Consider the following 26,602-nt stretch of genomic DNA (forward strand, 5'->3'; position numbering starts at 1 on the left):
ATGATAAATAACACCGCGAGAAAAACTTCATCTGGAATGTACATGTACAAAATTCTATATGCATTCTTTTTTTTAAGTGAAACAGTTTTCCTTCTTAAGAGGACGAACAGTAGGTGTTCATTACATTAGTTTCATGGACCTAAACCAAAACAAACCTCGCAAAAAATAATGTAAAATACACAATAACGCTGAATCCGCAGCTGTTCTTGTTCTGTTCTGTAACAAGATGTTCCATAAAGTTTGACTCATATACAGTTTATTTTAGTGTCTAAACAAGAAGGAGTTGTCTCGCCTATAGTTAATACAAAACTATGAAGAATTCTGACCCGCTCTAGTAGAAGAACTCACATTTCTCTGATCCTCAAAACTCTTCACTGGCTGCCAGTTTCTTTCAACTTTAAAATTCTGGTTCTTACTTTCAGATCTATTCATGGTCAGGCTCCTCCTTACATCCGTGATCTGATCCAGACTTACACCCCAGCTCGGGCTCTGAGGTCTGTGGATCAGAATCTGCTGATGGTTCCTGAACACGGTTCAGGACCAGAGGAGAGAAATCCTTCCAGACTGTTGCTCCTAAGCTTTGGAACGATCTTCCTCTCCCTCTGTGTTTGATGATCTACTGACTCTCCAAGAAACATCTTAAGACATTTTTATTTCTGCAGGCTTTTTATTAATTTTCTGGGACCCCTGTGTTTGTCTAATGTGTCTTGACCTTTAAAAAGTATAGATTTTAACTGTGTATTGGTTTTGATTGTTAAAGGGCTTTGTGACCCTGGTCTAGAAAGGTAAAAACAGAATAGATGAAAATTGAATTTTTTCTTTCTTTCTTTATATTATAACACCTCAGGAACGATAACACTTGTTGAATATTCTGGTTTTATTTGTGTTGGTTTAAAGAAGATAACAGTAATCTTTCGCATGCTAACGTTAGCTAATACTAGCGAACCTAAGAACTTCATCAACTTGTTTGTGACGTTGGACGGACGGAGAGATTTGAAACCGTCCTCAGCCATTTTATTCTCGGTGCTTTTACCGCCTAGTTAAATGTCTGAATACGATTAAACCGACGACTCCTCGCTATTAAAATGCGACTCAAATTGATGACCGGTTCTAACCTGGTCCGACCCCCCTGTCCGCTAATAACCCCCCCGACGAACGCTGCTTTACTCCAGAGAAGCCATTAAGGACTAAATGAAAATATATTTTCCTCGGCTCTCTGCCGTAATCGCTGCGCAGCCGATCCCATCTAAAAACCTGGCACGGGTCAGTCGACCCCTCGCCACCGCCGGACCCTCGGAATGTGTTCCCGGTTCAGAATCCCGAAGAGGAAACACTCGCCCACACGGAGGTGACTCAGTTGCTGCAGGTAAATGTGGGACGACGATACAGAGAGAGAGAGAGAGAGAGAAGATCTAAACATAGTTAATGCTTAGTCTAAAAACCATTGAGGCAATTTCACCAGTGAGCAGTCCTGCGAGGAGAACCGTCGGAGAGTGTCGTTTCATCACACTTGTACACACTCCAGCACACACACACACACGCTGACCACAATCTCTCCACTGAACTGACCTCACGGACTTTGTTGTGAGAAAGTCGGGGAGCCCCGAGAAGGCCAGAGTCAACTACAGTCGGCTGCTGGGGGTTCGACGTCCTATCGTGAAGGAAAAATAAATCATCGCTCCTGGGGTTGAGATGCTGCTGGAAGTGTACTCCTGGATAATGAAACGGACTCGGATGGAGAAACTCTTGATCGTATATTGATTTATTCATTCTGTCAGGACGTCACGTCCCAAAGTCTTACACAAAAAAAAAAAAAAGCCATCGTGAAATGTCACATTTGATCCGACAGTTAAAGAAAAACATTTGTGATCATGAACGCGGACGAACATTCCCGACAATATGTCAGCTCGTGTCAGGGGGGGGGGGGGGGGGGGCGTCGATCAACCACGACGACATTTTGTCTTTTTTTCCACCAATGTCAGCACCTCGACACGGACACGTCCACACTTGTGTTCCTCCTCCGGAGTTGTGTTACCGTGAGGCTCGGAGGCTTTTTTACAGTTTTACAGTTTGCAGAAGTGGTTCGCTCAGTCAAGGTCGTCTCTTCTCTGTTGAAGGACATTTAACCTCAACCTAACACGGGTGAGAGCCTTGAACATGATGGAACTCAACATCTGACGTTAATGCTTTTCTTTGTTGCTACGTTGATGACATTTCACAGGTGAGATTTGACATGTCCTTTGACACTTGTTCATGTTTATCTCATATTTGTTCATATCATTTCATTCTATACAGACTTGAATCAATAGTGCATGTTTTATTCGGTAAACCATTAATGGGGTTATTACTTTTTATTTACTAATAAAAGATTTGTTTCTCATTCTCTCTCCAGCGGGTCACATTGAGTCTGGTTCTGCTCGAGTTTTCTGCCTTTTAAAAATAATTTTTTCTCCTCACGACTCTCGCTCATTGTGAATGGATGGGACCTGTTGCTACTTTTTAGATATAATTCTAGCTGTAAAGTCTTCAGATAACTTTGTTTTAATATAAAACCTGACTAAAATGAAGTTGAATTCACAAGTCATAGCGAAATAACTTAATTTAATTTAAACTTTCAGGGAATGTTGATGGGAGAATAGAAACAGATGATTCAATTATGGTGAGTTCAATCTGGATTTGAGAGGGTTTTGAAGGATTTGTTTTACGCTCGTATGGTTTATAACTGATGCTGCTTGTGCATCAAAGTTGGTTTAGTATTTTCTAAATGTTAAAAACTCCAGTATAAAACGTATTGACCGAAATAACTAACTTTTTTTGTGAATGTAGTGACACATGTTGTCGAACTCATTAGAGTCTTTAGGTTAAATTGGAACTTATAGAAGTTTTTTTGTGAGCCAAGAAAGTTTTGCAGCAATACGTTCGTCGGCTGATTTGATCGGACGCCGACTTGAGGTCTTTGGCAGAGGTTTCATCTCAGATCCACCTTTTCTTGTACTATTCTAGTTTCTAAATATCTATTTTTATCTCTGTATCAACCACTTTTCCATCCATTTCAACTTTTCACAAACATTCGCCTCACAAAACCTCTGCCCTGTTACATATGGTGAACCTTTCCTCAGACGGTTGATCACGTACAGTGAGAAGAAAACCAAGCAGCTGCCGGAAACCGAGATAAAAATGAAAGCATCAATTCTCCGCCTGGTAACAGATGGAGAGTGGAGTCTTTAAATGTTTTGGCACAGTCTGACGTAATGCACCCGTGGGAGAGAGATCGACATGAACTTTAGCCAAACTTAAACCTGCTCAAATCAGTCTAACTTGGTGTGGAATCTTCATGGACAAGGTCAAATCTGTGTCCTGATGTTCTGATCACTTTGAGGAGGAAAGAAACAGCCGTGTGGACGTATCCTCGTTCGTACCTGAAGTAGAGTCGTGGGCAGTGTATAAAAAAAAAAAAAAAAAACCGAAAGAAGAACCTCTCTTTGCTGTAAGGGGTCAGAGGTCACGCTTAGGGCAGCCTTAATGCATGCATGTCGACACAGGCACTGATGTTGACTTGGTGTCTCACATTTATGTCTCACAAAAAGCATTCTGGCATCTGAGAGTTTTTCTTGAACAAGGCAGATCACTGGAACTCAGAGAGAACAGCAAGCACTCGATGCAGATGTTTTCGAAGCGATCTTGTTAGAAGAATGTTCCGGGGGGGGATTGAGAGAACGCGAGAACCCGACGATGCTAATCTTCCATTTTTTCCGCGGGTGCAAGTTTAAGGTCTGACAGTAACAATTATCGTTCAACACAAAAAATAGTGGCTTTATCCAGAACCTTCCAACGTACAGTACAGAACTTGATAAAAGCGTCTCAGCAAGCCAGTGCTGAGGATTCTGGGTAAAAAAAGAAAGAAAAAGAAGCCTTTCATCTGCTTCTTCTACCAAAAACAAACAAACAAGCTGTATACGAATAAAAACACCTAGAAAAAACCAAGCACAAGTCATATGATCGATAATTAAGGCGAGTTAAAATATTGCAGAATAATTTGGCCCCTGTGTCACAGACAGACTGCCACAACAGTCGAGGCCCCCGACTCCACAAGAGACGGAAACAAAGAAGAACTGAAAGTTAAAAAAAAAAAGAAAAAAATGGTGATCCTCTTTGGAAAGAGAATTTTTTATTTGGTTTAGTTTGGTCTCTTCCTCTGGAGCGTGTTAAAGGGAACAGTGAGGACCGGATCTAAGAAAAAGAAAAAGTGATGACTGTGACATTTTTTTTGGGGGGAAAATGTTTAAAAAAATGACTGGTATGGATGCGATGAGCGCCCCCTACAGTCCTCTCCTGATTCAGAGCAGCCGGGCCGACGTCAGAAGAAAGGTTTCCGAGATAAAAAGTGAAGCCCGACTCTGTTTTAAAAAGAACCAAAAACTCCCTCCGTCTTCTCGCTCCCCCTCTGAGTGAAAAAAAAGGCCAGGGGGTCCACGAAGTAAACTTCAAGTCCTCTTGGGATTCCTTCAGATTGTGTGGGACTGGTCAGACTGTCCAACTGTTCCGCCAGCGCCCAAGTTTAAGGAGGAGGCGTGGCTCTTCCGAAGATGTCCGCCACGTCTCCCTGAACCCGAGAAGGTCCCCGGGTTTTTCAAACCCACTCCTGCATGGATCGTTTGCAATACAGTATGTGCCGGGGCGTCCCCTTCCTCTTGAACTGCACCACGGTGTAGGTGAGCACCAGCAGACACAGCGCCAGCACGCAGGGGATGACGATGGCGATGGCCTTGGCCGTGTTGGCTTCATTGTCCAGCTCGATCACGACGTCGGGGTGACCGTCGTCGCCCGGCGAGCGCCCCGGGTGCACCGGCATCAGGTCGCAGCCCATGAAGTCCTTGATGATGGAGCGAGGGTAGCCCGGCTCCACTCTCAGGAACTGGTTGTTGAACTTCCAGTACTCCTTTCCTTTGTAGAAGTATGTGAAGCCTGCAGCACAAGAGAAGAAAGACGATGTCACGGCTGTGGCGAGACGAAGATCATTTTTAGTTCAGTCGGAGGATAAGAGTCAGAGCCGACGCAAACTACTCAGGGAGCAGTCGTTAGTTGAGAGTCAGCGTTGCAGTGAGAGAGAGTCGCACTTTATATAGAAGAGCAGACGTTTGAAACAACTATGGTGGGATGATTGTCTCATCTGGTTGATTGTTGGAAAAACAAAGTGAAACCATCTTCAAAATTCTCAAGATCCATTTTTGTTTCACTGTTGGATTGTCGGCTGATTTTTAAAGTGAAAGTTATCGCTACTAAGTTAACCGATCCTGAAAATGCCTTAAAAAAAACATGGGCCACTTTTTGACTTACACGGAAAAGCACATGCATGAAATACATTTTTTATTTTTTTATTTCAACCGAATAGTAATATTTACAATTTTAAGCATTTGAAAAATATTGATAAAAATGAGATCAAACAGTTGGCAGATCCAACATACTCCGGTAGGAGCGAAGAGTAAATCCCTGCATCTTTTTTTTTTTACCAAAAGTTTATGGATTTTTTAGTGCTAACTGAGAGACAAAATACCTTCTCTGGGGCGATTATGATCAGCTTTGTTCTGTAATCCTAAACATTTGTTTTGGACAAAGCCATCCCAAATTTGATTTAGGAGCTGGTATCTAGACATACACCATGTATTTCTAACTTATTATAACTTTTACTGATGACACGTTTTCTCTAACGGCTGTTACACGTCACATGGTAAACAAAGGTGCTTGAATACATCATCGTTGTTAAAAGGAAAGTTCATTTTTTTAAGCGTATATATAATCAGGAGCCAAAACACATGTTCTTTTCATGATGCACTACGAACAACACTAATGCTTTGAGCAGCACAGTTTGTATCATTTATTAGTTCATTCATTTATTACAGACCATGTATATAAGAAGGTTCAGAGTAGACTGTACTTTCTGAGGAGGCTACGATCAATTAACATCTGCAAGAAGCTCCTCTGCATGTTCTACCAGTCTGTGGTGGCCAGTGTCCTGTTCTATGCTGTGGTGTGTTGGGGTGGAAATGTGTCCAAGAGGAGTGTCAACAGGTTGGACAGGTTGATCAGGAGGGCTGGTTCTGTGGTTGGAATGAAGCTGGACTCACTGGTGACAGTTGCTGAGAGGAGATCATTGAACAAACTACTGTCCATCATGGATGATGACAGTCATCCTCTGAGCACTGTCATCAGTGAGCAGAGAAGCAGAATGAGTGCACGAATGCTCCTCCCAGGTGCAAAACAAATAGACTCAGGGACTCATTCATCCCTCGGGCTATTAAATTGTACAATTCTTCGGGGGCAGGAGTGGAGTGAAAGTATCTGGATGTTCTGTTCTATGTTAGTCTTTGTATCCTTTGTCTTTGTTGTTTTTATTTGACCTATGTTCTTTATCTTTATCTTTCGACTTAGATTGTGTCATCTTGTTCTTCCTCTTTATGTTATTCTTCTTGTTTTATTTTTTATGTATCATTTTTTATTGTTATGAAAAACTGCTGGCTAGTGGTTAAAAAACAATTTCCCGAAGGAGACCTCCTGAGGGATCAATAAAGTTTTACCTTACCTTACCTTACCTTAGTATAAGAAAAGCAAATTGTTTGTAAACTGATCTGTCAAAATAATAATAATAACAGTAATAATACAATTTTTCATTTAATCACATTAGGTTAAGACCACTTTACGTTCTCCTTAATGATGACGTAACGAGCAAAATCATCTCAGTACCTTCATATTATAGAAACATAATTGTGCAAATATCGCAGTGATTCCAGCAGTGGAGGGAACATGCGTCGAAAGTGAACACAGGCTCACGCTATAGCACACATTCTCCTCGAGTGTTTTCTTCGCTGGAGCTTAATTGCAAATCCTAGTTGTCTGTGATGACTCGTAGGAAGCTGGAACGGAACGTCGCAGCTCATTTCACGCAACAGCATGACAAATGTCAACAAGAGACTGGCTACTTATTCTCAAATCACAGAGTGATGCAGACTCTGCAGCCACTGTTGACACGTTCTTCAAAAACTTCCCGCTTCCCGGTCGACACGCAGACCACATCTCTCGTGATGAAAGAGCTTCACTGTGAAACTATTAGGTGTGAAAATTGACATTGAAAAGTGCAATAGATCGAAGCTTAATTGTGACACTTTTTTTTTTTCCAACTCCATAACATCTTGACGTTACGTACATTCGAAATGACACTAAACGTTGCTTCCCGCTGTGAGTCACCGTCCCTGAAATACTCACCAGGAAAATATACCAGCATGTAAAACCAGGCCTTTTACTCAGTTTGACAGGCCGGCTCACCATTTATTATTCATGTTTATGCTGCGGTAAAATGAGGAAGTCTTCCTGTCAAAATGTGAGATAGTAAAAGGTTACGTTTTGTTTATCTTGCATTAGGAGGACGAAGGGAGCAAGAGATGGAGAACGTTTTAATTTCACTAGTAGTTTTTATTATTATTTAAGAATAAATCCTTACCACCAATTCTTTACCATGAAATATTTAACGTTTTCCTGTATTAAAAACGATGTTGATTTTAGTAAGTCATTTACAGATAATGGGTTTTTGAATTCCACCACAGAATGACAGCAGCTAGCAATGCTAATGCTATAACTAGCTAAGCTAGCAAGTATAGCATTGGGTTAACTGTTTTATGTGAACCATAAAAATGTTATTTAAAAAAATCATATGGTGTGGTATCCGGGTCATAATTATAATCAAAAATATATAGTATGGTTAAAATGATAAGATAATTTTGAGCGACTATTTTGCTTATTTTTATCGTGGTACTACAGTTAGTTTTCCATCTTGTAAATACATCCATACATTTCGATGGAAATGACTTCTCATGGTGTATCGCTTCAATACAAAGTTAATTTGAAACATGGCCGTCATTTTCGCCACAGATTCCGTCTCCATGAAAAACAAGGAAACATTATTATTAATAGACAGAGGAAGTGTTTGAGGTCGCAGGTCATCACGAGACCTCACACACTCCTGCGGCACAAACCACGAATACCGAGCCGTCATTGAAGGGTCACGGGTGCGCACGAGCGTCATCTAGACATGGGTGGAGTTGTGTATAATCGCACACATTGTTCTAGATATCAATCTATTCATGCTCCGGTCGGTGCCGCTCCACCTGGCCGCTCTGGCAGTCACGCCTGGCAACGGAACTGGCAGACGAGTCACAGCGCAGATGGCGCCAGTGTTCGGCACCACCTGCTTTGTTTTTCCGAACCTGGTCCCCGCCAGGAGCCGACAAACCCACCTGACCCTCTGAACCAATAGGAAGCCCACGTCTCTTTTCACTTTTATCGACAGCCAATAGCTGAGCTCGTGGAGACTGCGGATCCCGCCCTCGCCGTCCAAGGGAGCAGCCAACTGGCTATGCCCGGAATACGAACCCAGCGGTGTTCTTGTCTTTCCTGCCTTCTATAATCCTGCTCCAAATGGGACGGATGAGCCTCAGCATTTGTGAGAATATTATCGAAACGACCGTCAGGACTCTCGAAACGTTCTCCCCTCGACCACTTCTACCGATCGCTGAAGCAAATCCTTTAGACGTTTGGGACAGTGAGGAGTCAAGAACCCCGAGTATTACCGTTGGCTTTGTCCACGAAGGCCCCCTGCGGTGATTCAGGCACTCCTCTCCACACAGTGATGGGTTTGGGATAGCCGGGGTCCATGGTTCTCATATCTTCATTGTAGCGCCAGTACCTGGGAGCAAAACAAGTCAATAACGCATACGTTTTTCTGCAAAAGTAGCAGGAAATTATACAGACTTTAGTTTCAATTGTGAACTGTTTTCTAAAATAATGAATTTTAAAGTTAACGTTAATTATGGAACAGCAGAAAATGTAATGCTAAACTACTGGAAACTATTTACAAAACCACAAATTGCATGTGTAAAACAGGCAACTATTATCATTCTCTGCTTTTGTTTTATTATTTTTTTCACTCGTTTTAAACTACTAAATATATTGTAAATAAGTGTAAGTGTAAGTAAGTAAATGCAATGAATTCCATTATTTACCACTACTTTTTTTAAATGTTCCCAACCCAGCGGCTTAAAGGGCACCCAATGTGCTGATTTAAGCGTCTCTTAAATTGTTCTAGGACCTCTATTACACTCATCAGTATGTTCCTTTTTGCACAAAACTCTCATTTAATAAAGATATTTACATTAGAAAATACGCTTCAGCCCCGCCCACTTAAAATGCGCTGTTTGAGCTGAGAAGAAGTCTCGTCCAAGCCACCACGCCCACTCTGCTCTGATTGGTCACAAAAACAGGAGTTGCATTCAAGGACTCACGTAACTTTCAAACTCACCTCTAAAACTCCCGTTTTGTACATTAAAAACGAATAATAAAAATAAGGTTTGCTGCTTAATGTACACATTACAAAATCACCTAAGGGCAGAAGTAACTCTCGCCATGTTTACCTAAATATTTATTTTGTAGGGGAGCACACCTCCACCCGAGTGATGTCAGAATGTTTGGCGAGATTTCAGACGGGATAGAACTTTATTAAGTAATAACTTCAAAACGGAGCAACGTCATGATGAATGGACTACTTCAATATTTACAACAAGTGAATAAGTCAGGAGAGTCGGGTTTTCACATTAGGTGCCCTTTAAAGGACGGCTAACGTATGTATATTTTACAGCCCCCAGGAGGCGCTATAGCAGCAATTGCAACAGCGAAAAGTTATAAAATAAAAATATTCCTCTGATCAGGGAGTTCCGACCTTGACGACCAAATTTTCCACTTCGTTTGTCTCTTTAAATTTTTTTTCATAGGTGGTGTAATTGGCCTTTAACGGTTCTGCACGCACAGAACAGTGATAATATTTCATAGAATCAATTAGAAAAGGTTAATTCCAGGTCAACTCATCTAAAGGAGCAAACGCACACAAGGAAGGTTTCCTGAACTAAACATGGCGGTAACGCACAAAAAGCTGCTAACCGTTATCCCTTGTGTTATCTCAGGGTCACCTTGACCCTAATATTCCGGTTCTCTCTCTTTAAACATATAAAGGGTTTATATCTATTTATATTAAAAAAAATTATTGTATTAAAATAAAGAGTCCAACTGGTGGAATCAGCATCTGCTAGTGAGATCATTTGTTTATATAAATAGCTGAATGTTTCCTCACCTGTCTCCCCTGAAAAAGTAGGTCTTTGCCACGTCCTCCCACCACACGGCCGTCTCGATGCTCTGGGCGGGCATGTTGTGTCCGAACTGTGTGATATCCTTAGGGTAGCCAGGCTGCAACACCGTGTCCTTAAACACCCAGAACTGCTTTCCTGCACACACAGAGAAACCACGGGAGGCGAAATTAAAAAGGGAGGAGAAGGAACGGCGGGGATCAGCCTCCCGGAGCCAAACACAGAAAGGACACGAGTCCAAGGACGGACTGCGAGTCCGAACAACAGGTGCTGCCTCGTGTCGCTGCTCGGGTTTTTAGAAGGAAAGCAGCGGGACAGACACGTTAGCAGAAATAGAGCGTGAACAATATTGACAAGTTAATGGTAGAATCATTCATGTAATTTGAAGAATATCTAAAAGTAAGACATGTTTGGTTTGTTAGGAGTTTTTCTTTCACTCGAACTCACGCATGACCTCGGCCCCTCTGGCAGATTCTTCCCCACAACATTTGAAAATTGAAAAATGAAAAAATTATAAATGCTTCAAAACTCACTAGAGGTCGCCGAGAACAACTTTTTAGAACAAAAAATAAACTCTTGAATATGTTTTAAAGAATACAAGTCAGACTGGATGTTTTGCAGTAACAACACCAATACTATGAACTTTGAAGTTGAATTATTAAGGTAAGGTAAGGTAAGGTAAGACTTTATTGATCCCTCAGGAGGTCTCCTTCGGGAAATTGTTTTTTTTCCAGTAGCCAGCAATTTTTCATAACAATAAAAAATAATACATAAAAAATAAAATAAGAAAAGAACATAAGAGGAAGAACAAGATGACACAATCTAAGTCTAAAGATAAAAACAGAGAACATAGGTCAAAGAAAAACAACAAAGACAAAGGATACAAAGACTAACATAGAACAGAACATCCAGATACTTTCACTCCACTCCTGCCCCCGAACTCAGAATTGTACAATTTAATAGCCCGAGGGATGAATGAGTCCCTGAGTCTATTTGTTTTGCACCTGGGTAGGAGCATTCGCGCACTCATTCTGCTTCTCTGCTCACTGATGACAGTGCTCAGAGGATGACTGTCATCATCCATGATGGACAGTAGTTTGTTCAATGATCTCCTCTCAGCAACTGTCACCAGTGAGTCCAGCTTCATTCCAACCACAGAGCCAGCCCTCCCGATCAACCTGTCCAACCTGTTGACACTCCTCTTGGACACATTTCCACCCCAACACACCACAGCATAGAACAGGACACTGGCCACCACAGACTGGTAGAACATGCAGAGGAGCTTCTTGCAGATGTTAAATGATCGAAGCCTCCTCAGAAAGTACAGTCTATTCTGAACCTTCTTATATACATGGTCTGTATTGCAGGACCAGTTCAGTTTACTGTCCAGCCAAACACCGAGGTACTTATAGTTATTATTACTTATTCTTTGATTTAAAATAATGTAACCTTGCCCTCATCCTCTTAACATTTGGTGAAAATATAATTGATTCTTCTGATCGAGGAGTTCCGAGCTTGAAGACCAAATTAACTTGTTTTTTGAGTTACATTAATGCTGCCTTTAACAGTTATAATATTCATAAAATCAATTAGAAACATTAACTTCAGTCTGTACCAAGGTCGATACAGGAGCAAGGAACAAGTTATAAAATATTTTCATATCCTTTTCTAAACCAACCCTTTTTTCCTAGAGACAAGTTAGTTAAAGCAACCGCAACACTACAGGGATTGCAACACGGCTCTATTCAACCATGCAGGCAACAAAGGTTACTTAAACTACAACACCTATAAAGAGCCACTAGAGTTTTGAAATTAAGAACGTTTTAGGGCTGTTTCTGTTTTACACTAAAACACCAGGTGATAAAAAAGCTGATGTTCGTTCGAACTGCTGATGTGGAAGGATTGACGGGGGGGGGGGGAGGCAAAGGAAGTGAGCTGCATCAAACTTCCAATACAAGGATGTGGCTTTTCTGGTTCTTTTAGACCAGGAAACATGCTTGACCCACTTCTGTGAAACCAGGGCACCCCCTGCACACTTCCTGCCAACACACACTTTACAAACCTACACACACAAACACAGGTTGGCAAAAAAACATTATAATAAAAAGTATAAAAGTAGTGGTTGATTTAAAAGTTCCTCCTGAAAGCTGCTATTCTACTCGTGAGCGACTTTGTGAGGCTTCACATGAAAGGCTTCTGGGCTGCAGCTGCTCAGATGGTGAGGATAAAATATTTTTCCTGGCAAAGATCTGAATCAAAAACGTGGAACACACACACAAACCCAAATCAAGTGCACGTGTGCAGTGAACCAGTGGGATTTGTCCAGTTTAGGTAAACCTTTCCCTCGGAGTTTGCTTATAATGCTGCAGAGTTTAGTCGTTTAAAGTGAGTTTATTTCTGTAGCAGCGGCTTCGCTCTACATCTAACCATGTAAATGTTTATCTTTTCCTTCTGCTTTGTGCAACACCCAATACTGCGACCCAATGTTAATTGTTTTAAAGACATTCTAAGGACAGACTTTGTGATAAAAGTATAGAGAAAACAGTAACAATCCAGATTTCCTTTATTCATATTCCAGTGAATGGATTTCTAAAAGTGTTGAAATGTTACCTCCTCCTATAAGCGTTAGATTTATCTGACCATTTCTGGATTAAGAAAACACAAACCCCTATAACCAGGAGGCCGATAGTCAAGACAGCCATTGATAAAATCTAGTAAGATATTTTTTCTTTCAGCTGCAGACGAACAGGAAGGAAATAGTGTGACAAAAACTAAAACACAGAAAAAGTGCAGACCAAACGTGGTAATTGGAGACAAAAACCTTGAGTTGGTGTGATACCTGAAAAGCAAACAAGCTGGAGAATTCCCCCAAAATTTCCAGACTTTGTCCTCCACACTTCCAGGAATTGTTAGATGATGAGAATAGAAACGGGCACCACTTTAGAATAAACGTTTTAATCCCAGATCGCTGCGGTTTTTGTTTTTTTTACTATTTTCTATCAGCGTTGCCTCCACTTGTGTTTGATCTTTCTTGGAAATAGCCTTCAGCTTTAGACATTATTCAGCTTATATCTCCCTTACTACTCATGGTTTGACAGATCTGTTCAGAAAGTGCACAATGAGCTTTAAACAACACAACTCAGTTGTTGCTCTGACAGTGAGATTTTATCAACACAACTTGCAGTTTGTCAAATCCACGCCACTGATATTACTTCGACCTCACCTTAACAAACAGTGGCATCATTAAAAGTTAAAGCTGCTGGATTACTGAGGATTTTTCCAACCATTTCTTTAATCTCCAGCAGATTTATATTGAACACATGCTGACTGATAAGATCAAGGGCCTTCTCTCAGGGAGGATGATGACATCGTACAGAGAGCCGAGATAAAAAAGAATATTTGTTTTCTCGGAAAGGACACAGGGGTGCAGAATACTAATGCGGATGTACAGTTCACAGATGACAACAACCTGCCTGCAGTGGAAGGAGATGTCTGAATGTGTTGCGTCTGCTCGAAAAAGGTGTAGAAGTGCAACAGCGATTACATTAACGCGTGCTACGATCATGAACATCATGAATACTGAGCGTATCTAAAACATATAAGGTTTGAAAATTAATAATCCCGCTGTTTATTGTGGCCAATTTATGGTTAAACCAAAAATAAAAGAATATTTAAGACACAAAACATCCGTAAGTTCGTAAGCAACCTTACCTTTAAAGAAAACAAACTTCCCCTCGCTGTTTTCATAGACGGCATCAATCTTGGGAGGTAAACCTCTCCAGAAAACGCTGATGAGCATGGGGTAGCCTGGCATCACAGAGTTGTCCCTCACCCGCCAGAACCAGTGGTCCTAAATGGAAAAGAACCAATCCTGTGAGCCACTTGAGTAAATGGTTACATTTCTGCATTGAACATGTTTGTTATTTTTACATATATGTCGCACTGACACACAAATAAAGTAAATAAAAAATAGAATAAGACTGTAACCCTTTCATTTCAGAGTAGATAATGTACATTTTTCCCCAACAATATTTTCCTTTTTCTTTTTTAAGAGTGAAGGTTATCATTTCTTAAATCTGGATGTGGTTGACCACCCTATTGGATGGGGTCTTCCGGAGCCTTTTATTTTGTTGTAAGATATTTCTCTTTCATATTGATTCCTGTATAGGGTCGTCACGATACAAAAATGTTTTAACTTGATACCGATATTCAACACCTTTTTCGAAACCACAAGGATAAGGAAAAAAGGGCAGAGGAATTTAAAAGAAATGCCAAGAAAAAAAAACAAAAAACTCTGTTGAAACATGTAACAATACACGAATATTTACAAACAAAAAAGAAATAAGAAAAATATTATAACAAGATTGCTCTTGCAAAATCATTATCTGTATGAAACAGTTAAGTATTGCAATTTTTTGGGGTAGAATTCCAAGATGTTGAACAATTTCTCCAGATTCATAGATTGAAAAAAGCCTCCTACATAATTAAAAAAAAAAAAAAAATCTGCACCAAATGAATACATTTATTGATTTAAAAACTATAGACTCCGCATCGCTGGGCTTGTATTGATAAACATCCACTCACAGAAACATCATTTAGATTCATCAATCAATCTTAGCACTGTATGTTTATTTTTCCACTGTGAGAGGAAGCTGAGTGCATAGAAAGTATATACAACCTTCACCGACAGCCTAAGACAACAAATCATTAACCCACCATGATACCAAGGATGTCAGCCCCATACCTATAATAAAACCTCATAAATGCTTATAGATGACGCGCTCATATTGATGTCTTAAATGAACTTTTATGATCAACAAGACTGCTGAGGTCAACTGGTTTTTAATTGGCTCTTATTGACTTTATAATAACATTTACAACGCATAAATGAACAAGTGCGTATGAGTCATATCATTCAAATTCCCAAGAGCATTTCAGGCATTCAGTGAGTCCAACTCGAGGGAAGTAAATGTGAGTAAGTTCGAACATTAAAACCGCACCTAATAAAAATGAATAATCTTTAAAATATTCACTCAATAAAAGCCGATGACAGGCGTTTTAGGTGAATATAGCTGCCCAATCAATCAGCTGGTTTGACAGCCATGATGTCATGAAGAATCCACATGTTCCTCCTAAGGTTTCCTGAAAAGCTATCATTGACACACATGCAGATCTTGAGGAAAACCCTGGGAAACCCATCAAGAGTATGAGGCCGAGCCGCGGCCAGGAGATCTCTGTCAGCCAGAGAGTCTTGTGTTTCTACTCTGTGAAACACGAGCTCGGCGGAGAGGAAGGTGCGTCTTTTTGATCTTGGCAGAAACTTGAGGACGGAGGAGGGCGAGGGCGAACCCAGCTGTGACGATCTCACTCATATGTCGGGCCCTCGGGCCACGAGCATGTGTTTAGCTTGAGCATAAAAGTCATGACCTCATTAGTGAAAACTAGCGAAAACAACTCGTGTACAAATGATGAATAACTCTCCTAAAAGCCTACATTTTCCATCATCCCTCATTTCCCTGCCATCTTACACCCACTACCGCCATCACTATTGTCAAATATTATAAGAAACGTTTATAAATGTGTTCAGTTTTGTCGCCGCTGTATCAGACCACATTATAAGCAATTACAAGTGCCTAGTCAAGGTCCAACTGTGTGATTCTAACCACTGCCTGCAGGAAAGGTATTAAGTATCAACTATGAATCAGTCTTGACATTAGTACTGTTTGAAGAGACATTCCATAGCTTATAAATTACAGGTCACGGCGGCTAAATCATCATGAAACTCAGACATGGAGGTTACGTTAATGCACTTGTATTCAATTGCTTTGACATTGTTGGAATGGCTTTCAAATTGAATAACGTGTAGAGAACCATATTCCAAACATACATCTCCTTTTTCTAAAGGAAACCATATGGTTTTCAAGTTCATATGCAGTTACAACACTACAAAAAAATAATCTTTTTGTTAACAGCGTCTGATACATTTGCATCTCTTCCCTCAAAAGCAATTCAGGGAAAGATAATAAATCATTCAATTGGCTTTGCATCACATGTAGCCCAGTTATTTGGAAGAACAAGTGATTCACACTCATTTAATTAATACCCTTGAGTCGTTCACCTTGAACCAGAAGGAATGCTAAAAGCACATTTTTATTTCGGGCCTTTGGGTCACCTTGACCCTGAGGTAACACAAGGGTTAAACATCTACCTCATACATAGTTTGCCTAACCAAATCATAAACGGTATTACACAGGGAAAAAGCAAAGGACTACAATTTAATTTTAAAATGTTAAATTAAATAGTTTAGGGAAACCTTTATTTCTTTGTCGCAAATATATCTTTATCAACTGCAATATCAACTCTGTCGTTTGATAGGACTGGACCACCTGCCACAGACTGCTGTTATAATTATTTGGCATTGACTTCTCTAGATGCTTCCAAAGCAATCTCAGAAACGTTGGTTAGTAAAGCCAAGCGATTTGAGCCAAATGGACGGACCAGCAGGAAGAGCACAATCATAAAAAAAAAGGAGACATAAGTTTGGATCATAAATCATTGGTGAGACATTTTTACTCCACCAGGACACAAGGGGGATTGTAAGACACTCCAATGGCTGAAAACAATCTCTAACTCCAAATGCAGAATTGTTTTTTTATGGCTACACAGGAAGCTGCTGAAGAACAAATGGTTATTTAAGGTAGGAATATTAGGACCACATGCTGGCGGAGCTGATCTGTATTTATCTAGAAAAGCACTCGAAAGAACGAGTGCCTCCATCAAATACAATACAATCAAATCAGGATTCAGACTAGTAGAAACAACATTTTGTCACTACAGTCAAAAAAGGCCTTAAGGTGACGTAACAGATGTGGAGATAACACTTAATAAAAATAATAAACATCCACTTCAAACAGATCTGAGTTTTGTGTATCCAAGGAAAGAGCTTTTATTTTACAATTTAGTTTTACAATACGATTTCCTAATTTTCACAGTTATATTTTGGATTTAATTTATACTTTTATTTCTACTTATGTATTTAATATATGTTTTATACACATTTTCCCACCAACTTCCCAATTATTGTTGTTAAAAAAAAGTGCTGTGAGCAAGTTGACTTTTTTCTTCTTTTTTTTCATCCAACCTAATGTACCACAGTCAGAGCACATTGTACAGCAACACGGTCTGTCATACTTCATTACCCTTTTTCTCCCGGGTTAATTAAGTACAGTTAATTCATAACACATTACTAATTAGAAAGCTGTGTCTCCAAGGGAAGTGACAAAAGCGGGGTGCAGTTCACTTTGTGATTTTTTTTCTCATGCAATGCCACCAGCCTCAAGCCTGCTTTGTCTGGAACTTCTTTAAGGAAAGTTTTGTCAAGGAAGTTACTTTCAATGCCTCCATAAACAAGCAAGAATCAGCAGGGACTTCAGTGATAGACATTAACGTCAACTTTTGCCGTCCAATGGGGTCAAACTACTTATGAACAGCTCTATCATAGTAATAAACACAACTGGACCCGGTTCAGTTTCATTCTATGGGATGCCAAAAGGAAGGAAGGGTGAGTGGTGACACAGAACCAGACGCACAAGTAGCTTCAATTCCTCTCTGTAATAATACCACATTTTCTTTGTGTTATAAAACAATATCGGTAATGGTCCAAATCCTGTGGCCTGCAGGTCATTTGTGGCCTTTAAGTTAATATTCTGCAGCCTGATGTCTTAGTATTTAAGAGTGCAGGTGGAGCAAGGAACCCCATATTTGTACAATGTCAGAGGGTGAACACATGTTACCCTTTGTGGTATCCCTTGTGTTATCTCAAGGTCAAGGTGACCCGAAGGCCGAGAAACAAATGTGTTTGTGGTATCCCTTGTGTTGTCTCAGGGTCAAGGTGAACGACCTCCACCACTGCATATGTATTTCTGGAAGCCACCTCCGGTGGTCCCTAGTTGAATTTGAGACCCCTGTTTAAAGTACTAAGGAGTCAGTGGTGTCAGAACCAGATGCTAAAGGGGCTTCGATGAACTCTATTTTTCAGTTGGCGAGGATGATTATTGTAGCTCCTCAGAAAAAGCTGACTTTGTGTTTAGAAATAATATATTCAAATATATAATACATCAATAATAACATATGAATACATGCATTAACATAATGACATTATATAATCACATTATAAAGGTTCAGTTAAGTTAAAATGAATGAAATAGAAACTGTCATCTTATAACATTGAATTTGTTCATGTAACGTTTTGAGTTTCACAAAATATTTTTTAGGATCTGTAGAAGCTGTTTTTTGGAGCCCAGCTGTTGATGTCATTAAAAAAACATTAAGCTGCACTCATTAGCGAACGCTCCTCTCCTCTATTTTAAAAACCTCGTGATACGCATCACTCCATCAGTCCGGGCTGCTGTGAGAGTCAGGGAAGGTGAGGACTGTCGGGCGTAGGATTCTGACGACTGCATCCAGAAGATTATATTTCTCAGGAATACACGCAGAGCGAGGCTTATAATTGGAGTCTCATATCAGCTTACATCTTTGCAAGTTAAAAGAACTGCGAGGAAGTAAAGAGAGGACACAAACAGTTTCCAGATGACTGCACAAGCTTCTTAGTTACCTAATGAAATCTATTTATACCAGCGGCAAAATAGAAAGCATGAGAAGCTTTTTCTACTTTTGTGTTGAACACAGGAGAGCTTTGTGTTGGCCAGAGGTTCTCTGCCTTCTTCGCCGCACGCTGCTGAGGCCTTACGCTTTCAAGCCAAGTCCGAGGATAAAGATGCATTAAGGGAGATATGTTTTTGTAGAAAGAACTGTGGAGCAGTGTTTCCTCAGAGGAAAATATCCATTTTGTCCAAATGGTCGGTCAATTGCCCCCAAGTAACCTGGTAACAGCCCCTTTCAGACTTCTTCAATTATGAATAAATTGTTAAAAATAAACCCAGAAGAGAAAAATAAGGGTTGCAATTAGGTCACCCTTTTATTACAGTAGCAATATTTTATTTATCTTTTGAGGTGGTCTGGCACTTTGGACGATTAGATCATGGATAGAGTTGAGGTTGAGGCTCAATGTTAGGCAGGACTATCGTATCAGAAATCTGTATCAAACTCAAAATATGCCTTGATCTTTATTTTATTAAATACATGATGAGAAATCAAAGACTTAAATAATAATATTTATATGATTTATCATATGGGCCCTCAGCGTTACGGAATACGGGTAAAATGATGATTTAAAAAATAATAAAGCTCTTGATCATGTCATTTTATTTTTTATTTTTATCATGCCCTTATCACGGTCTCAAGACCAAGTAAATCTAGAAGAAATATTTCTCTATTTTCACTCTTGTAGTATGAAGGTCCAAAATTGTTGCTACAAAATCCATGTGTTTAACATGACATGAGATTCGTTTCAGCAAATGTAACAATATACTTTTAAATCAAGGAACAGAAACAAGAAGCCGAGTGAGCAGGTTTCTTTTTAACTGTAGATCAAAGCACTCGCTTTAAAAAAACTGCTGCAGGCTTCAAACAACTGTTGAAAATTCCCTTTAAACATGATCCACCGAGACACCTCTCACCTTAAAGACGAACATCTCTCTCCTCAGTATGGCCAAGGTGTTGAAGCCGCCGTCACAGATGTTTGGCTTGGAATTGGGGTGAGACGGTCGATCCCCCGGGGGTCTCGGAGGTCGTGTCTGCCTGTCTGGTTTACGTGGGTCCGAGGGCGGGTAAGAGCGGGCGGGGGGCACCGTTGGCAAAGGCTTGGTGGGCTGTGGCAACTTGTCCGGAGGCCCTAAGGGAAACGAAAAATGATGCTGAGACTTAACAACCAATGAGGAGAGAATCTCTTCAAATGAAAACAGACAAAATGTACGTCAAGTATCGAGTCTATATGTCACACATCATTCAGCATTGGTGGAGTGATCTCACAGGAGCGGGAGATACAGTAGGTTGAGCAAGGACAACTTACGAGTTGAAGTTTCTAAATGAATAATTGAGGACACGACTGTGCACCGATCTCATACTGTGCTTCTGTGAAAACACCTTTACGCACTGACATGTGTTGATGGGAGCTGAACAGATGCAGGGGGGAGAAAAGTTAAAGGTGCAAATGTGTCAGTGCACACTGCATGAAGTAAAGTGGTTGAAACTGTCAAGTAATAATGGGCCTGAGAGCTACTGTAAATAAACATCACTTGCATGAATGAAAATTGACCGAATCATTTCCATCCGTGAGCGATCCAAAGGAAATTGTGAGTTGACTACATGGGATTAACATGGATCTGTAGTCTCATAGACATATTTTAAACTGATTGGCAAGTCCACACGAGATGGATTCTATTCAGCGACTGTATTAAATCCTCTGAAATTCATCCCAGATTAGTGCAGCAAATGCTTGTTGATGTTTTGCAAGGATGGGTTGACGGCCAGCTGGGGAGAGTGTAAACTATGTCCATGTTCACAAACTAATGTTTAAGATCTGACAAATATTAGCATAGTCCTTATTCGGTTACATTCTCCTGTGCAATATTCATAGATTAACGTGTCTAACATGTAAGAAAATCAGATTACATTCTCACTGGACTACACATCTGTCAATTGATGAAAGTAGAAATAAATCAAATGTATTATCCAACTTTCTTGTGCGTGATTTACGATGCAATACCAGAAACATGTGGGCCTGTACGTTACTGGACTCTGACGCTGTAATATCTTTGCAAAACTGCAGAATGGCTCCGTTTATGAATCACTTCCTGATTAGAAAGAGAAAAGGAGGTCAACGGCTCAGGGAGTCGAGCGAAGCTGCACCACATCACATGTCCTGCCCTTCAACTCCAGAACAGACGGAGAGGGAGAAGGGGAAAGGCAAAGAGAATGCATCCAGTTTTGATCATTTGCCCAGGTATGTCAATCCAGCAGGTACTTTTCCAAACTGTGTGAGCAGATGGCAGGGTTGTGGTCATCTTATAAATAAAGGATGGTGCTTGTAGAGTTCTGTATTTAATTTCGGAAATATTCATTTTTTATTTTGGACTTGATTTCTATTGTTTTTATCTGAAGTAAAGCTTGCTTCCATTAAATCAGTCGATGGTGCAAAACAAGGTTGGCGACTCCTTCATTTAGGGTCAATACAACTTCCGTTGTGCATCAATGCCTCACCATAAATCTTCTGGATCCCGAGGAGGTCGTCCATTGGTAGTTTGAAGTTGTCCGTGTCCATGTACTGGTAGAATGGAGCCATGATGGCCGTGGGGTCGTTGGAATGTTCCAGTCCAAGTGCGTGACCAAGCTCGTGAACCGCCACGAGGAAGAGATCGTTACCTAGAATAAAAGAAAAGCAGGTTATTCCAATTAATCATTTTGATTGTCATTTTAGTTTATAACCAAGACCGAGGTCGCTCCATTGATCAACCATGGTGATCCGATCATTCCAGCTAGTTTCAGAAAAAACACACACATCATGAAACGGAGCTTTGACCAAGACTAGGTCAATAATATTCGACAGTAACATAAGACTCCACTCGCGAGTGCTCACATTCCTTCTCACAGAAAACCTGCCCTCTGTGCTGGGTCTTGACCTTTAACCGCAGAACCCCCCCCTCAGTCTCGTGTCACTCGATACCCGACTGTATTCATTTCACTTTCAATGACGACCATCTCTACAGTGATCGTTGATAAAAAGATGTATTATTGAGTGAATATTGAAACTGCTTGTGATTAGATTTTTAACCACTTGGGGTATCAAAACTAAAAAAAAGGTATTAATACCACAATTGTGGATAAGATACTTAATTAAAAATGCATGTATTATAATCCTCTTTAATGGCTTCAATTTAATATTCCAAATATTTTTCTTATTATTGTTTATTTTATTTATATTTTATTATATCGTTTTTCTGATAAATAAATGTAACATGCGGTTACATTTACTTGTTACAACATTGTTATAACAATGTTTTTGCATTTTTCTTGTTCATAAAAATATGTATTTTAAACTGGGGGGGGGGGGTTGAAATGTTATCATCGTGACAACCCTAGTGACTCAAACAAAACAAAGACAAGTTTTTTATATCTAAAAACCCTGCCATTTAAAAATTATAAGATAAAATTATTTTTAATTACACCATGATTTTGTTCATTCCTTTAGCGCACATCATTGTAGGGTATCTAGTTAAATGCATGAGAACTGGAATAGAAGAAACTTCTCTTTTCTGGCCGTTGTGAAAGAATTATCGAGCATACACAGGCTAAAGCTTGAGAGACTCAACTAGCTCAACTGAAGGCCAGTTTTATTGCTTCTCTAATCTGGCTTCAGCTGTGCAAACATAACTGCAGGTTTTCTGAACATCTATTAGCCTTTAAAAGGGATTAGCCAACTCACTGTATGATCAGATGTTGGTCCTCTGTATACCACACTTCCGCATTTTTCTAGACAGTATTGCTTAAAAAGAAAATGCTTTAAAGTCCATTCCTATTTAAAACCAATCTTTTATATGCATTAAGAAAACACCACATTTAAAAAGTGAACAATCCGTCAGTTCATTTTGAACGGTCTTTTGGAAAACTCTCTAATTCCTTGGATTTACTTCAAAAGCGTGTATATTGTGTCACATGAATACCACGTCAGCCGACCGGCGTGGTGATTTGGATCACAGCATGTGAAGCACAATTTATAGACCAGGCTATGACAGAGAGACGGCTTAATTGAAACCTCATGAATGCTTTTGGCTGTATAAATGTCAGCAGCGCCGTATGAGGTTAATATCCCTCACTGCGTGTAAAAAGACAAGACTGACTGAAGCAATATCTAGAGTTCACTAAAGAGGCCTGAGGTCTCTGCCAAATCCTTCCAATGAAAGTCTGAGGCTTGTGAGAGTTGAGGGATTAACAGAAATGAAAGTGACATTGATGCAACCTTGTAACACTTCGACAGTTATGGGGTTTGGTAAATGAAAAGGGCAGAAAAATAAAAAGTCAGTGCAACATTAACATGGGGCAGAAGGCTTATATGAAAATTCAATGTATAAAATCTGTTTAAGATTAACAACAACCTAAAAAAAAAGGCATACCAATAACTCATTATTGTATTTTCTGAATGAACTCAGAAAAAATGTTCTCTTGTCGATACGAGCCGAGGTTTTGTAAATTAAAAAAGGGATTGTGTCTTTTCCTATCACCGTCTTCAGAAGCCTTCAATCCTGAGTCAGTCCTTGTGCCTTGCGGTGCAATCAGAGGTCAGTCCCGTCACCCTGTTTCTGCCGCTTAAGATCAAACCGAGGAAGTCGGCGACATCGTGCCGACCCCGCGGTGCCATCAACAGGACTCTGGATGAATGCTGATTATCAGTTCGGGGCAAGGAGATCTTAATTTGAGGAGGGACATAAGCCACTGGAGGACAGAAGACACAAGAGACTTAAATCCATTCTATCATCCACTGTTGTGACTTTAACTCTCCCACTCTATCTTGACAACAAAAACGCACTATGGAATGTCAATTATAAAATATTTATTTACTTTTAAAAAAAACAAAAGCCAACAAAAAAACGTGATTTATTCTATACTGATGAAGCAAACAGGAAACGGTTATTACACTCAGCCAGGAAGTCGGCGTCGCTGCAGCTCAGTCCATTCAGAACAGGTCAAGGGTGGCGCAAATGAGATAGTGAGGAGGACTATAGAACGGGAAGATGGAGTGGAAGAGGTGCAGGTGCAGTAACGCCGGAGATTTATGTTTAGGCGTAGCTCTTTGACTTCTCGCAAGGGTTGCAGTAAAGTAAACAGGAGGTGTGATTAGAAACCAGAAACCTGGATGTGCTCTTTCGTCATAATTTACCGCCTCCCTGCACCGGACGCTCGCGGCTGCCCTTCGCCTGCTGACACATGTGACCTGCACGCTTAAGACATACGCACACCGAGGCAAACGGGCAAAGGGGCTACAAATCAGATGCGGGGGGCTCTTGGTCACTGCTTTTCAATTGCAGTAATAGCTCAGACTGTCAGTGTGGGCCTCTTAGGGTTACTAACCCTGTGTACTTCTGTTATCGTTCACCCGGGTACATGACATTTGACATCTGAGCCAGCAGCATTTGAATTAATGGCTTTAAGTTTTCCTGTGCACAAGAAAAACCAAAACAGGATTTGCAACAGGGGTGTCAACATTTACAAATTTCTTCAACACGTGTAACAGAAGCTACTAACTGTTGTGTAACCGGTTACACAACGGAGATTTATGATCTCCATTTCACCATCTTTCTACTGCAGTTGTGCAATATAACCACTAGAAGATTCTGTCTCATTAGACACCTTCGACTAAATCCCATTAAAGCGAAGCACTTTCAGTAGTTAGGCTAAAATATTTATTGTTATAGACTAATAGGTGCTAAATTATAATTTTAAACAATTGTAATAATCACTTGTATATATTGTATATATAGTATGTATTTATTGGAGAGAAATTTACGTGGAAAGTTATTGATTTTTCTAAACGGTTATGATTGGATATCCATGTAACTGTTTACACGTGTTGACGAGGACACACTTATTCGGGACAAACTGTCTGTGGCAATGGGAATACCATATATAAGTAAAGTCTACTTTAGAACAACCATCAGCAACTGGCTGTTCTTATTAGGTCCTTAGTAACTCAGCATCATAGCACGTAAGACATTGTTTACAAGTTTTACCTTTTCATACGACACTAATTGTCTCCACCATTTGCTTCATTTATATTTCAAAAGAACACAAGGACAAGGCTTCAAGGATCACTGACGCACAGATGAACAATTCCCATTCTTTATTATCGCAGTGACTTTCCCCCCCCCCAGAGAGACAAAGCTCAACAGTCACTGTTGTCTTTCAAGTCAAAACAAGCTTGTGTCCCTTCATTCTCCCAGCGGACCACAGTTGTTCCCATTGTTCACACTCCCATAACTCCCTCAGCAACTGACACTGCACATTTAGCAGAGAACAAAAGTTGTGACGGCTCCTAACACAAAAGAGTGTTAATTGCTTTTTCTTTTTAATGATTTTCAGTGGTTTTCAAAGCACTGGGACTGTTGCAGGAGGCCTTCGCATGCTTCTTCCTTTGAAGTAAACTGATTTTAATTGCACATTGAATTGCCTCACACGTTTAATTAAAAGCACACACATTTAATCACATGTTTTAAAAGATAAGTGATGATGTTGGAATTTGTACCATTAAGATGTGTGCAAAAGCACATCGCGTTGGTCCACAGAGGACAGATCGTTCCTCACATTAGAATCAACGACTAGACAATGTCCAGAAATCAACTTAGCATGGCTAAAAGAACAATATCACTGGATGTGACTCTGCTAAACCAGGACGACTTCACATATAAAAAACCGAACTTGACCCTAAAGGAAGCTGCAGATACCGAAACAAGTCAATGAGAGCGACACTCGTCCAGTGGTGCTGTGCTGCTCTGACAAGCTGCCAGAAGTTCTCAACTTGTTTGTTTGCTGCCTGGTTCGTAGGGTCTGTGGACACACTCAGCCTGGCTGGCCGTGAGTTGAACCCGACAGAACGGCTATTGTGAATGACAGCAAAACTGCAAGTGCTGGATTCTGTTAAAAATGCATAACAGCTTAGAAACTTGGAAAAAGATGTAAAACAAACGTAAAAAGGGAAGTTTCATCCCAATGACAAAACTTAAATGCAGCTTCTCTGGTCATAGGTCAATGTTCAAAGCAATAGTCATATAAAGTCACAGTTTAAGGACCATCATGACCACATGATTGGGAAATTCAGATACAGATCAATTCTCTTTGACACGAACAAACTACGTATTTGTTCATTAGTCACAGCAGTAAGTACACAAGCAATGTGAGCAATGATAGAGGAATCTTTTGTCAATAACTCAGATCTATCAGCCTATTAAAGGTCTTCTAGTGTTATTATTTCCCTGTGGTTGTTGTTATCACTTTGTACATCGGTGTTTCATTACCTAAAGCTATTATCAATTGTGTTCAAATGTTAAATAAAATTGTATTTTTTGACAAGCAATATTTTTTTATCTTGACCTTTAAGTAAACATTTATTTTGTAAAAAAAAAAGAGTCAATTTTTAAAAATTATTTTCATGTTTTCCAAATATTTATTTTAATGATCACCAATTGGTTATCTAAGACGGCCAACTCCATCTGATAGCTTGCTCTGTTTATTCTATTGCTGTTTCTTTTTCAAGTGATATTAGTTTTGTTGTACCATCCAAGAAAGAAGCCTCCAAAAAAAGTATTTAATTTGTACTTATTATTATCATTATTATTATTAACACTAAGTCGTGTTAGTTAATCGTTATTGACCGAAAATGGTGCTTTCACCTGCATTCTTCCTTCGCTTTCTCTCCAATTACCGGCTAATTGTTTGCCTTTATTTTCCATTTACACTTCCAGGCT

The 26,602-nt window shown here is 40.0% G+C and overlaps 1 protein-coding gene across 2 annotated transcripts in view; it reads right to left on the minus strand.

The window, feature by feature from the left end:
- Positions 1 to 1,744: 1,744 nt before the first annotated feature.
- The window catches only part of mmp16a (matrix metallopeptidase 16a (membrane-inserted)), a 57,515-nt gene continuing 32,657 nt past the window's right edge, over positions 1,745 to 26,602 (minus strand). For both annotated transcript variants that reach the window (XM_087788893.1, XM_087788892.1), the window contains 6 exons: positions 21,348 to 21,509; positions 19,766 to 19,980; positions 13,899 to 14,037; positions 10,175 to 10,325; positions 8,622 to 8,737; positions 1,745 to 4,965 (listed from right to left, as the gene is read on the minus strand). In XM_087788893.1, the coding sequence (XP_087645019.1) occupies positions 4,631 to 4,965; positions 8,622 to 8,737; positions 10,175 to 10,325; positions 13,899 to 14,037; positions 19,766 to 19,980; positions 21,348 to 21,509 (1,118 nt within the window). In that variant the 3' untranslated portion in view covers positions 1,745 to 4,630. The remainder of the gene's footprint in view (positions 4,966 to 8,621; positions 8,738 to 10,174; positions 10,326 to 13,898; positions 14,038 to 19,765; positions 19,981 to 21,347; positions 21,510 to 26,602) is intronic.

The sequence above is a fragment of the Callionymus lyra genome, chromosome 4 (genome assembly GCF_982586985.1).
Source record: "Callionymus lyra chromosome 4, fCalLyr1.hap1.1, whole genome shotgun sequence".
Taxonomy (NCBI): Eukaryota; Metazoa; Chordata; class Actinopteri; order Syngnathiformes; family Callionymidae; genus Callionymus; species Callionymus lyra.